We start from the raw sequence: 13,705 nt of genomic DNA, 5'->3' as shown, positions 1-13,705 counted from the left end.
AAATGGTGACAATCGTCCAATTTAGCCAGAATTGATTTTGACTTCTTTCCAATATATTCAGCAACCCACCACGTTTCAGTGAAGTAGGGGGATGTCTCCTCAGGTGGAGGTGGAGCAAACAGCTTGTCTTCAGAGTGAGGAGTGGCGGACGCAGGTGTAGAAGGTTCAGAACTGTGTGCAGGGCTGCGGTCACTAGCTCCATCGTCACCGTCTAGCGAGTGCCGCGGAGACTTGTCTGACGGCATGTACACACCCCTAGAAACCCAAAGTAGTCAAAATTGGGGAAAAAAAACAAATACACCACAATAAAAAGCAAGACTTGTAGAGAAAAAACATTACAATCTTTATTTACTTAATAATTTGTTGATAGTTTGTAAGCTTACTCTGTCATCCTTGCAATGAATGTAGATAAGGCTTTATCTAATCAACTCACAGATTTCAATTTAATATTAGTATATGCAACTCCTGATAATGCAAAGTAATTAAGGAGGCAATCTCACCTTAGTAGTTGATTTAGGTTCTAAGTGAAGATACAAAAATATGGCAAATGAAATGAATAGACCTAGTATTTTAATAGAAATGATTAGTTTAAAAAAATATTGAAAATTGTACAACAAACACAGAACGTTTTATACATATCAGAGCTTTGTAATAAAACATGGCATTTCTGGATCTCTTTATAGCTTTAATTAACTCATTTGTTATTAGAAGTGTTTTCTACAAATACATTTTTAAAGAAAAGGCTGTATTTATCTTTCTTATATCAGTGATCAATCAAGGAATTATGAATACAATGTAACATGAATAATTGAAACCTTTCTTCCATTATCACCTCTGTATAATGTGTAACGTTAAAACACAAAGTTTAACTTGGTTTTTTTTAATTTCAAAATTTGTATAGTCAGTTATAAATTATAGTTAGAAGGAACTATGTTATCTATTTACCTAGGTTAAATAGTTCATTTAACTTATCTGTCATAATACATAATATGGGATAATGGTTCTTGATAGTCTATTGGTGACTTTTGTGTGGTGACAGTTTTTTCAAGGTTTTAATTATCGTTGAGTATGGAATTTTTAGAAGAAAAAAAGCCTTTATAAGCGGATATGCATTGCTTGATCAGCCAGTGTCAGATTAACATTTTTTGGTTGAAAGTGAACTCTTCAGAACGAGGCCGAAATATCTCAATATTGTAATAGTGTTAACAATGTTTTTACATAGTGCGAACTCATACTCATACAAACTCATACTGGTAAACTCAGAACATAGTCAAGTCACACCAGCTGTGCAAACCTAGAAATACAAATCTCAAATGTCCTCCTTACAAGATTTACACCATATAAAGAACACGATATGGTTCTTTATTTATCTTATATATAAAGAATTAACATAAATTGTACCATAACTTAAAGTCGTCATTAATTTACAGTAAGTCTGCTACAGAACAAGCCCGTCTATATTGTCAAGCAAGTTTCTGATTTGTCTCAGCTCAACTTTTCATTCAAATAAAAATGAAGATTATACCATTGTGGCTAGATCTGTTGCTTGTCTTACTCTAACTCTAACTCTGTCTTACTCTGAACTTAGAATACTCACGTTTTCCACCTTTTCAGCTTGAGACCTAAAGGTTTCTTAACTTTGGGTTCTGCTCTACCCGCTGGTCTGCCCCTTCCTCTCTTCAGATTTAGAGGTTTTCCTGTGCTTGTTGTCAACCTCAACGGAGACGCCAGGCCTTCATAAGGTAGTGCTGAAACAACACAATAATTTGATGTTCTTTTAAATATTCATTTTAATAATAGTAATCAATATTATTTTTTTTAGACAAAATTTTAATTTGAAAACAGGTAGTGCAGTACATCTTGCACAAGCTGTATTTTTAGAAGTAAATAAGAAAGTATTACTATTACTATGTTCTTTCATATAATACTAAGAGATGTGTCCGGAGAGTAAGTACCGTTTTGAAAAGTCCTTAATCATTTTGTTACGTAACCAATTTATTTTTTACATGAAAGAGAGCAAGCCTCACAATATTGTTTAATATGGTTTCCACCAACGTCCAGACACTTATTGTAGTTGATAAAAAAAGTTAGCTGAAACCTTTAATAAAGAAACATCTTGCGAGTGATAATAAACATGTTTCCACACTGTGTTTTGTACCGTTCATACATTAAAAGATTGTATGTACGGAAAGTATTTTACCCTTGTTTCATACTTACTTACTAAAATACTATTTCAAACATTTTACAAACTGATCACGGAAATTTACAAAAAAAAACCACAATATAGTTAGTGATTATTTTTATCATCACCTAAATCTCTGAAACTACAGAGCGAATTTACATAGAGCTTTGTACATATGTTTGCCTTACCTCATAGATGCTCGCTAAATTACAGTTATAAAAGTTTTTCAGTCTAACTGTAGAAAACTTATAATACTTTTAATGACAATTAAAAGTAATTAATTCATATTTGTTCACACATTAAAATAAACATTAGGTGGTACCAATAAGTTTTATAGACCCACTTAAAACTTTTTTTTGCATTTTTCATAATAAATTGCAAGAACTTGTGGAAAATCGTTATTTCACTCATGTGAACTTAACACTCTTCATAAATATTGCATATTGACACTTCAAATATGGGTTAAAAAGATTAAAATGATGAGGTGCTTGATAAAATACGAGGTCTGTCCAAATAGTATCTGACCGCCGACCAGTAGGTGGCCGCGGCGTAACCGACCGGCTCAAACCGGTTATTGGAGGGGAGGGGCAAGCCTACTCCTTCCCATATTAGACATTGAATACGATCCGGTCACTCAGTGAGTCACAGCACTCTGTTCCGTACAGTACTGCCATGTGTGTGCGTCTCATTTCAATATGACTGAACGTGTTGAGCAGCGCATTTGCATTAAAATTGGTCAAAAACTTGGCCATTCAGCATCAGAGATGATTACTATGATACGGAAAGTTTATGGTGACGTGTCTATGGGCGATACACAAATAAAAGAGTGGTTTAGGCGGTTTAAAAATGGCCGCATATCAGTGGAGAGTGATGACCGATCTGGCAGGCCTTCAACGGCCAGAAACGCTGAAAATGTTGAATGTTTTCGTGCAGAAATTAATGAAAACCGTCGATTGACTGTCCAAGAGCTGGAAGAAGATTTAGGAATACCAAAATCGTCAGTTTGTAACATTTTACACGAAGATTTAAAAATAACCGTGTTTCTGCAAAATTTGTTCCTCGGCTGCTGAGAGAAGACCAAAAGAACTGTCAACTTGAAATCGCACAGGACAATCTGGATTTGATAAAAAGTGACCCAGGGCTATTTAAAAAAGTTATTACTGGTGATGAGTCATGGGTTTATGGCTACGACCCTGAATCAAAGGCTCAATTTTCACAGTGGAAAACTCGCGAAGAGCAACGTCCGAAAAAAGCAAGACAAAGTCGAAGCAATGTCAAGACAATGCTGACAGTGTTTTTTGACCAGGACGGCGTTGTTCATCACGAATATGCTCCAAGAGGCCAGACAGTGAATAAGGAGTATTATCTTGAGGTCCTAAGGCGGCTACGAGATGCAGTGTGAAGGAAACAACCTGAACTGTGGACAAGCCGTGACTGGATCCTGCACCACGACAACGCGCCAGCTCATTCCTCAAATCTTATTCAGCGTTTTTTGGTCAAACACGACATCAACCAACTACGACAGCCTCCCTACAGTCCTGACATAGCTCCTTGTGATTTCTGGTTATTTCCGAAATTAAAATTTCCTTTGAAAGGAAAAAGATTTGACGATGTTGTACAAATAAAACAAAATGCGACGAAGGACCTGTTAGCCATTCCGCAAAATGAATTTAAGGAGTGTTTCCGGAAGTGGGAGGAGCGTTGGAATAAGGTAGTGGCTTGTGGAGGGGAGTACTTTGAAGGGGACCAGATTGCCATTGCCGCCAAGGAACGTCAGTTCATGCCAGACGTCAAGGTCGGACACTTTTTGGACAAGAAATTATTTGAACTAACGAAATTACAATTCTAGTGCAGTGGCGAGAATTTGAGTTTGAAAACAGTGACTTATTCTAATAACTCTCAAAGATTTTAGCGATGTCTGGGATCAGATCAACACCAATGTAAAGGTTACTTGCATGTGTCCTTGTCCATCTACACAAATACAATTTAGAGATTTTAAGTGTAAAAGTTTGTACTAAAAAGTTAGGTTTACTTAAGATATACATTATTTTAAATTTATAAATCATGTAACACAAATATGTTCGTAAATAATTGTACTACTATTAATAAATAAATAAATAACAAAATAAACAATATCGAAATCATAATTTCATCACCAAAGATAATACAGCTATTATTGTTTATGTGTACTACGTAATAAGTAGAGGTGTGTTTGGCCGTTCCAGAACTGGAACCACTCCATACGTTCCGATCCGACAATGCTTGTCTACTTATTTAAGTTTCTGACCGATTTTGTTCTGGTTCAATATAATACTATGTTCTGATATTTGAATTTTAAACACAAATTCTATCTGCTCAAGTTGTTTTCGTGCATCATAGATACACAGATCCATAAATATTAATCTTTGTAAATGCTTATATTCGCAATATCAATTTAAATTCTAAATTCACTCATAACTAAATGCACTCATCCAACTATACTATCAGTATAGATGATCAAAGTAAAGTAAACAATTGTATGACAGACAATTTTATTCAAACAACAACAATCACAATAAGAAATATTTCTTATTGTGAAATATTCAATAAAATATTCATATATTTTAACATAATGATATAAAATACAATAAATGAAATTGAAACAATTAAATATAGAAGGTTACCTTGAAACGATAAAATAAATATATATGTTAAAAGAAATTATATTATTTAAATACTAAAACTTTACTAAAGTTGATCCCAAATTAAAACAGTTAGTTTAAAAATCAAAGAAACATTTTTATTGCTAGAGAGAGCCTTAAACTATAGCTGTGGGAAAATGTAATTTGGTAAAGTTCATTCGTTGCCTCATGAAAATATTTTGGTAGCCTGGAATCCAGAACGGAACTGGAAAATTGGGCTAGTCGTTCCGTTTAACAGATTCAGAATGCCCGGACCCATTTTGGCATGTCTAGTAAACCATTCCGACGGAACATGGAGTTCCGACCTTAACAGAGGCAGAATGCCCGGAACTTCTAGGCACGTAACCTGTTCCGACAGAACATGAGTTCCGAAGAAGTGAACTGTTCCAGGTCCGTTCCGGTTCCGAAACGTTCCGATGGAACTGTTCCAGTTCTTTTGTCACATCTCTAGTAATGAGCAGTTAACTCACTCCAGCATTACTACAACATAACCTGTGACAAAAGCCTGGTGCTCAACGTATTGACTTGCATTGATGACTCTGGCACTATGCGACTAAACACGTCCAACTGGCCAGAGGCTAAACAGTTAACTCTTAGTTTCCTCTCTTTTTGTTTTGAAATGAAAAGGACTTCATTGTGAGCAAAAGTTATGTATATAAAGTTCTTTCTAAAATTATAAATGTATTATTTTATTAAATACATAAACACACTTCAACTCCTTACAATTTAAAAAACTAATAACAAAGAAAAATACATTTTAATTTAAAATGAACAATTATCAATAATTAATTGAAATACAAAAATATGTCCACTCTTATTACCAGCCACACTCGGATTCATTCAACTTGCATTTCAATGCCCCACCTCAAGACCACACACCATTATTCCACAAAAGCCCACAGCATTACAACCAAGCTCTGGCGTTTGCTAGAAGAGCATTCCACAATTGACAGACAAAAACTGGAAACAAAATATACAAAAAGTAGTTGTTTGATTGAAAATAGGTAATAGGATGTAACCGTCCTTGTATTTCGTTCATTTATTTAGGACATAAATTGAACATTATTTGGCAATAACTGGTACAATTTAAATTTAAAACAGTGTGCAACCATGAGAGAGTGACAATTTTGAAAATCTAATAATTTTGAGATAGATAATAGTTTTATACAGGTAATTACATGATCATCACGTCTGAGATTAAAAGTGAATCTAATGAAAAAGTTTCTAGCACACTGGAGTTGATTTGAAATCTCCACAATCACATCATTAACGACAATGTCACAGTAATTGAAGTGGGGCAGTACAAGAGTCTCTATATCAGCATTATTTTAACATCCAGCGGTAGATATGAACCCAACCGCTTGAATCTGTGAACAATACCAAAGACCCTAATTCACACCAAAGATGTCTGCTCAGTCAGTCCCAAATCTTTATCACTACAGAGAATAAGATGTTTAAGATTTTTTTTATATTAAATTCCTTGCAACATCCAATTTTCATCTCATATCTATTAAATCTGACAATGAAATTCAGATGGCTCAAAGTTCCTATTGCTCAAAAACCAGATAAAAGAAAAAATCTTATAGTCAGCGGTGTCATCAATTGTTTTAGACTATACATGATCACTGTACTGTATGCTACATACAGTAGACAAATAACTGTAATGGTGTAAGCAAAGATATAACGAACCTGTAAAACTAGCGTACATGCACAGAACAATGGAAGTAGCGCTCATTAGCTGCACAACTACTACCACATGACAGTATAGGAACAAAACAATGCTCACATTAAATCCGTGTTGTTAACATTGATGTTTCAATTAAAAATTATGTTCAAAAGAGAGCAATTTAACAGAGGGTTGTATTGTTTCTTATTCAAACAAAGTTCTCTATTTAGAAAAAACAAAAAAAATTAATGCACTCAATTCATATTTCTTTTATATATATATATATATATATATATATATATATATATATATGTATATGTGGGTCATTACATGTCACAACACACTTTTGATACAAATTCTACCTCACAATTTTAGATGTTTGCTAAAGTTTGGAATACTCATAATGCTAAGACTAAGAAAAGTACCAAATTTAAAATCTCAAACTATTTTCGAAATACTAAAGTACTGTCTAAAAGTTACCAAAAAGACACGAGTTTCTGAAATTGCTCTTGAAACTCCCCTATTGACCTTGAGAAGTGGGAGAGGTGTCCTTGTACAGAATCTTTTATGCTCTTTCCAATAATATAACGACATGGGTTATAATGAAAAAAGTCAAGACACATATAAATATTTTGGTTGGATTTTTTTCTCAAAAAGTACACAATTTAAATTTTTGAAATTATCCACAAATACTATTGTAAATAACACAGTAAAATATAAATACGAGGTCCAATCAAAAAGTATCCGACCTCGTTGTGTATCGCGGCTTCTGCTGCCAATAATGAGATAAGATTTGTTGCGACAATAGTTCCTACTATGATAAGGAAAGGTACAAAGTCTTATCTTGATCCCCCGACTGGTTCGCACGGAGACGGGTCAGTATGTACTGATAAGTTCAAGTGTGCGCGTATCGGTTTTCTCTAACTGTGAAGATGACGGAAAAAAGTGGAACAACGTTATTGCATTAAATTTTGCGTGAAACTCCGGAGAAAAACAAAGTGAGACCAATTCGGAAAATTCAGCTAGCATTCGAAAATGAGGCAATGAGTGTTACGCAAGATTTAAAGAGTGGTATAACCGTTTCAAAAGTGGTCAAACCTCGGCAGAAAGTGACGCGCGTTCGGGCCGACCAAAAACAAGTCGAACTCCGGAAATCATCGAGAAAAGCAAAAGTTTTGATCTGTGAAAATCGTCGAATGACTGTGGAGGAAGTAAGTACTGAGTTAGATGTCAGTTTCGGATCAGCTGAAGCAATTTTAACGGATGACTTGGGGATTGCACCGGGTAGCCGCAAAATTTGTGCCAAAAATTGCTGGACAGACGAGCAGAAGCAACAGCGATTGGATGTTTGCCGAGGACATGGCTGCAATGTTGTGAGGATGATGCGGACTTTTTGACATCGATAATAACTGGAGACAAAAGTTGGGTCTATGGATATGACCCTGAGACCAAATTTCAGTCATCACAATGGCAGTCTCCCCAGGATCCTCGGCCCAAAAAAAGCAAGGCAAGTTCGAAGAAGCAATGTCAAAATGATGCTTACTGTTTTTTTTTTTTTTATTATTCGACCACCGTGGAGTTGTGTGCACCATGAATATGCCCCTGAGGGTCAAACTGTGAATGAATGAAGGGAATGAATGAATGAATGAATGAATGAATTTAATGAATGAATTGATTTTATTTCCCAAATATATGTACAATATTACAATCCAAACTTTACAATTAACTTCTAAAAAATTTTTATTACATTACCGAAACGTAGTTTGAAATGAGAACAAAGAATAAATATCATAAGAAATAACCATCATAAAATAAACATCATAAAAATAACATCATGTATAAACATTGTCCTCGGGAAATAAGAATAAGAATCATTTATTCCATTGATCTGTTTACAGAAATAGGACAAGTCATTTTAAAATTACATACATTGTTAGAGCTAAAAGTTACATTAACACAAAAGTGTTGTAAAAAGTTCAGATGAAATTTAAGTAAAGTAGCAATAAATAAAAGTAATTATAGTTAGTTATATTAGCGTAGTTAAATGAGCCTGCATGGGCTATGATGCCTGTGCGCAGAATCGAGTTGCTCACGCCTGAAGAAATAACGGACTGGAATATACATTAAAAAATGAATATAAAATATAATACAAAATAATACACTATTATATACCACATACACACGTGAATCTGGAATGAATATATTAAAAGGAAAAAAACCGTTGTAATTTTAATATGTACAGTACCTGTTTTAAAGAATTAAATATTATTAATATTTTAAAAACATTTACATATTAGCAACAAGGGTAAATAAGCAGGGTCACCGCAGATTATAATGGGGTAGTGATAATGAATAATGATGGGATAGGAGTGGTGGCTGTTCACATGTCAAACTGTCCGCCCGTAGTTCGTAGACAACACTGCCTCGGCCTCCTCAATAGACAATGATAATATCCACTGGTTAACTTTCCTTTTAAAGATAATTGTAGAAATTTCATTGAAAAAACTAAAATTAGGAAACTGTTTTACTTATATTAATAAAAAGCACGTGGGCTAGATAGTATGAGTTGGTGTTTGAATAAGATTTAGTTAATTGCAGTGGTAGAATTCCTGTTGATCTAGAATAACGTGTGTTATGGGTGTGTTGAGTTCTTTCAAATAAATCATCTAAATTTTTATACATGTGTATTAAAAGAAATTTTATAAAAAGTTTTGTCTTATTGTAAAAATTTTAGTTTCTTGAAATAAAATGGATGTTGAAAATCTATGACATTTTTTAAAAGCTACTTTCAAAATTGATTTCTGAACCGTAAACAGAGGATCAAGATTTGATTTATAAGCTGCCCCCCAAGAATTATCCCAAATGCAAAAAGAGATTGCACGTAATGCATAATATACCATTTTCAATTTCTTGAACAGCAAGAATATCCCTAAGATTCTTAAAGGCAAAGATATACTTTCGGGTCTTTTGTTTGAGATATTCAATATGATCTGACCATTTCAAACGGAAATCTATAAGAACGCCAAGATATTTATACGAGTTTATTTTTTCGATTGCTTCGCAATTACAGGTTACTATGATTTCCACAATTATGTATGATCAGATTTTCTAAGACATAATCCGACTGAGGATTCAAAGAGATTGGCATAAATTTTGTTTAAGTTATATTTAAGGAAAGGACATTCTGATTCAAACCACTTTTCAGTAACATTAAATCACTTAATGCTTCTCGTCTCACATCCGCCCATATATTTCCTTTTAGAAAAAATAAGTGTGTCGTCGGCAAATAATGTTATTTTCCCGTTTAAATTTAGCTTGGCAATATTGTTTATATATAATAAGAACAGAATTGGCCCAAGTGTACTCCCTTGAACTACACCGTAGTCTACATTAATTGCATCGCTACTAACATTACAAATTGAGACATATTGTTTTCTAATTGGTAAAATAACTCTGGAACCAAGTAAGGGCGATGCCCCTAACGCCTAATTGTTTTAATTTATTTATTAACTTATTTCTATCAACAGAGTCAAAGGCTTTTTTGAGGTCTAAAAAGATTAGCATTGATTTTTTTGTTTTCTGAGATTGCATTATTTAATTCTTTATTTAAATCAAACAACGCATCCGAAATACTCCTATCGTCTCTAAACCCATACTGACACTGAGTAAGCAACATTGTTGACATTGTGTGAATGCACAGTACTATTTAAGTGTCCAACGTCGTCTCCGAGATGCGATTCACCGCAAAAGACCTGACTTGTGGGCCGTCTCAAAATTGGCGACTACACCACGACAATGCGCCAGCTCATTCTTCCCAGCTCATTCAAACTTTTTTGGCGAAACACGGAACTCCGCAAGTTCCTCAGCCTCCGTACTCTCCAGATATGGCTCCATGCGATTTTTTGCTCTTCCCCCACCTCAAAAAACATTGAAAGGCACCAGATTTGAAAGTCGAGAAGCAATTATGAAAAAAACGACGGCTGATCTCATGGCGATGCCGAAAAGTGATTTTCAAGACTGCTTCCAGAAGTGGAAACGTCGCTGGAATCGTTGTGTTGCTTCTCAGGGTGCTTATTTTGAAGAAAATTAACGCCAGCTTTTTCAGGTAACTTCAGTTTTACGTTGCACCAAAAGGTGTAGGATAATTTTTGATTGGACCTCGTATGGGATGAGAATGGCGTCTTAGTTGTAAAAGATTGTGTTTAATTCCTGACACTCATATTTCACAAGTAGCCTGTTTTAAGTGAATGATAATACGAGGGTCGTCCATAAAGTAACCGCCGTTTGAGCGTGGCGCGATAAGTAGTGGGGGTAGCGCCGCCATTCTCACATCGGTGTGCACAGCCGTTCAGTACGCTTCTAGCTGTGCAAGGGAGAGCATCGTGTGATCACGCATTCTTTTGTTACAACATAAAAACATGAGCACCGTGATAGAAAATCCCGCCAAGTGTGAAGTGCGTGGTGTAATAAGATTTCTGTGGTCGAAAAGTTACACAGCAGCTGAAATTCATCGTGAATTAAGTGCGGTGTATGGCCCAAACATTATGAGCGAAGGTGTAGTCCGTCAATGTCCGTCAATGGGTTCGTTTTTTTTTAAATGGAAGAACGAACATTCACGATGAAGACCAGAGTGGTAGGCCATCTCTTGTCAGTGATGACTTGGTGAACAAAATAGATGAGAACATTCGCGAGAACTGTCGCTTCACAATCTCGGAACTTTCAGATCATTTTCCTGAAATTTCTCGAAGTCTTGTGCATGAGATAGTGACAGAAAAGCTAGGCTATCACAAGTTTTGTGCTCGTTGGATTCCAAAAGTGCTCACCGATGATCACAAAATGAAAAGAATGAGTTCTACCATAGACTTTCTTACTCGGTATGACGTTGAAGGAGAAACATTTTTGAACAGGATCGTTACAGGAGATGAGACTTGGGTAGCCTATGTGAATACCGAAACAAAACAACAGTCAATGCAATGGGGTCATACCGCTTCGCCAAGCAAGCCAAAGAAAGCTCGCCAATCTTTTTCAGCGAGAAAATTGATGGCTAGTTTCTTGGGATGCTAAGGGCATCTTGCTCGTTGAATTTATGGAGCATGGTAAGACCATTACAGCTGCAGCTTACTGTGAAACCTCAAAACGGCTACGACGAGCGATTCAAAACAAGCGTCGTGGTCTTCTGACATCTGGTAATGTGTTTGTCCATGACAACGCCCGCCCTCATACAGCTCAAAGAACAACAGAACTTTTGGAAAAGTTCAAATGGGACGTTTTTGACCACCCCCTCTACAGCCCTGACTTGGCTCCCAGTGATTTCCATCTTTTCCCGTACATGAAGCGGTGGCTTGCATCTCAGAGGTTTGCGAGTGATGAAGAGCTTCAAAACGCTGTGACAGGGTGGCTACGTTCTCAGGCGGCAGATTTTTTTAAAGACGGAATTTCAAAAACTGTTAAAAGATATGATAAGTGCTTCAATTTGTATGGTGAATATATAGAAAAGCAGAGAAAATCTGTAGTTTTAACATTTATATAATAAACTTTTTGTATCTCAAGTGGTTTATTTTTTATTTCAAAATGGAGGTTACTTTGTGGACGACCCTCGTATTTATCATTAAAAACTTGGTATTTTTATTTGAGGTTTTTCCAAAAAATACAAGATTTAAAGTTGGCTACTTAAAATACTTAATTCTCTTAAGAAAAGTTGCTTGCTTAACTTTATTCTTATTATTTTTAAAAGATCGGGAAAACTAAAATAACATAATAAATATAGAAGAGATTCGATTTTTACACTAAAGTGTTGAATATTTAATGCTTAATTAAAAATATATAATAATCAGTATTGAAAATATTTGACAAAAAGTTCCTATTTCCATTCTGCTTCACCAATGTTAGAGTTCAGTCGCATAATAAATTAAAATAACACAAATCATGATTAAAAGACATTTATAGCATTTCTCTTAAATAAATCTAATTTACCAGGTTTTGTACAAAGTAAAGTACATTGGTACCCTGGATTTAAGTTTGGAGTTCAAGATCCTTTAATTTATACTTAATTTGAGGTTCAACGGAATAATGCAAAATCAAACTCGTTTATAAAATTACATTTACGTATTCAAGCATTTAAAACATGGCTCAGTTTAATTTTACTTTCTGCTCAATGTCTCAGAAGAATAGTTTATTTCACCTAACAGATTTTTTAATAATGAAATATATACGTCTGTGATATTTAAAACTAATCTAATTAGAACTGAATAAAATTAACAACAATGAAAGAGTAAATTGCTATGGGCTGTCAAAGTAGTCCTAATACAAGTAATAAAATGAAATACTGGTAATTAATAAACAGTAACTTATCTTACAGTGCTCTCTACATTGTCCTCAATCCATGAATGATATAAAAAACACATTTCAATAATGTAACATTAACAGTTACAAACATTAAACACAAAGAAGAATGATACACTTAAAGCAACACCAAGTTTAGCCTGTAGTAGGAATGTGTGCTTACTGCAGCACTACCAAGCTTAGACTGCAACTACAGGAGTCAGTCTTATGCGTCACCATCTGTTTATCTCTGTATTAGTCATTGTTTTCTTTCTCAAATACGTGCAGCAACCAATCATTCATATCGGTGATAAAATTTCATGTTCCTTTTATGTGTTACCTGCTGTTATTTCTCTAATTAGGGTATGATTAAAAATTCGTAATAGGCGATAAAACAACACTTTCCTTTGTGTTCACTTTTATACGCTATTATTTTTTTAATTGGCAATGATTTTTAATTATAGCTGACAATATGCTGTCTAATTAAAACGGCAAGGCCAAAACCTTTTCTAATTGAATTTTCTGTAATGTTGCTACAGGATTGGCTCTCAGCATAAATATTAACATATTTACAGCTTTTTCTGATACAATTGAATTCTGTTTTATTCTGTAACAAAATATATGAATAGTTTAATGCATGGGCATAATGTTATACTAATTTTAAATAGCTTGATCCAAACCCGTATTAAAGTTATCTTTTATATATCAACAATTTTATATAATATAAGTGTTTTGTGATTTTATAGGATAAGGTATAAAATTTACTAATCAGACAGATTTGTAGATTGGCTGTATGGATTTTTGCCATGAACTCTGATTAGAAGCCATGGAATTTGTTTTACGTAATCAGAATAG

The 13,705-nt window shown here is 34.5% G+C and overlaps 1 protein-coding gene across 10 annotated transcripts in view; it reads right to left on the bottom strand.

Annotated features, from left to right (window-relative positions):
* The window catches only part of LOC124368903 (histone-lysine N-methyltransferase 2C-like), a 164,358-nt gene that overhangs the window by 136,593 nt on the left and 14,060 nt on the right, over positions 1–13,705 (bottom strand). For 9 of the 10 annotated variants that reach the window (XM_046826421.1, XM_046826420.1, XM_046826425.1 and 6 more), the window contains exons 3-4: positions 1,598–1,748; positions 70–255 (exon numbers count right to left, since the gene is read on the bottom strand). In XM_046826421.1, coding sequence (XP_046682377.1) covers positions 70–255; positions 1,598–1,748 — 337 coding nt within the window. Of the gene's footprint in view, positions 1–69; positions 256–1,597; positions 1,749–12,885; positions 13,028–13,705 lie in introns of those variants that run through there. The other variant, XM_046826429.1, reaches the window with a different exon arrangement.

The sequence above is a fragment of the Homalodisca vitripennis genome, chromosome X, assembly GCF_021130785.1.
Source record: "Homalodisca vitripennis isolate AUS2020 chromosome X, UT_GWSS_2.1, whole genome shotgun sequence".
Taxonomy (NCBI): Eukaryota; Metazoa; Arthropoda; class Insecta; order Hemiptera; family Cicadellidae; genus Homalodisca; species Homalodisca vitripennis.
Note: the sequence above shows the minus strand (reverse complement) of the source record. Positions and strands in the feature narration are given on the sequence as shown.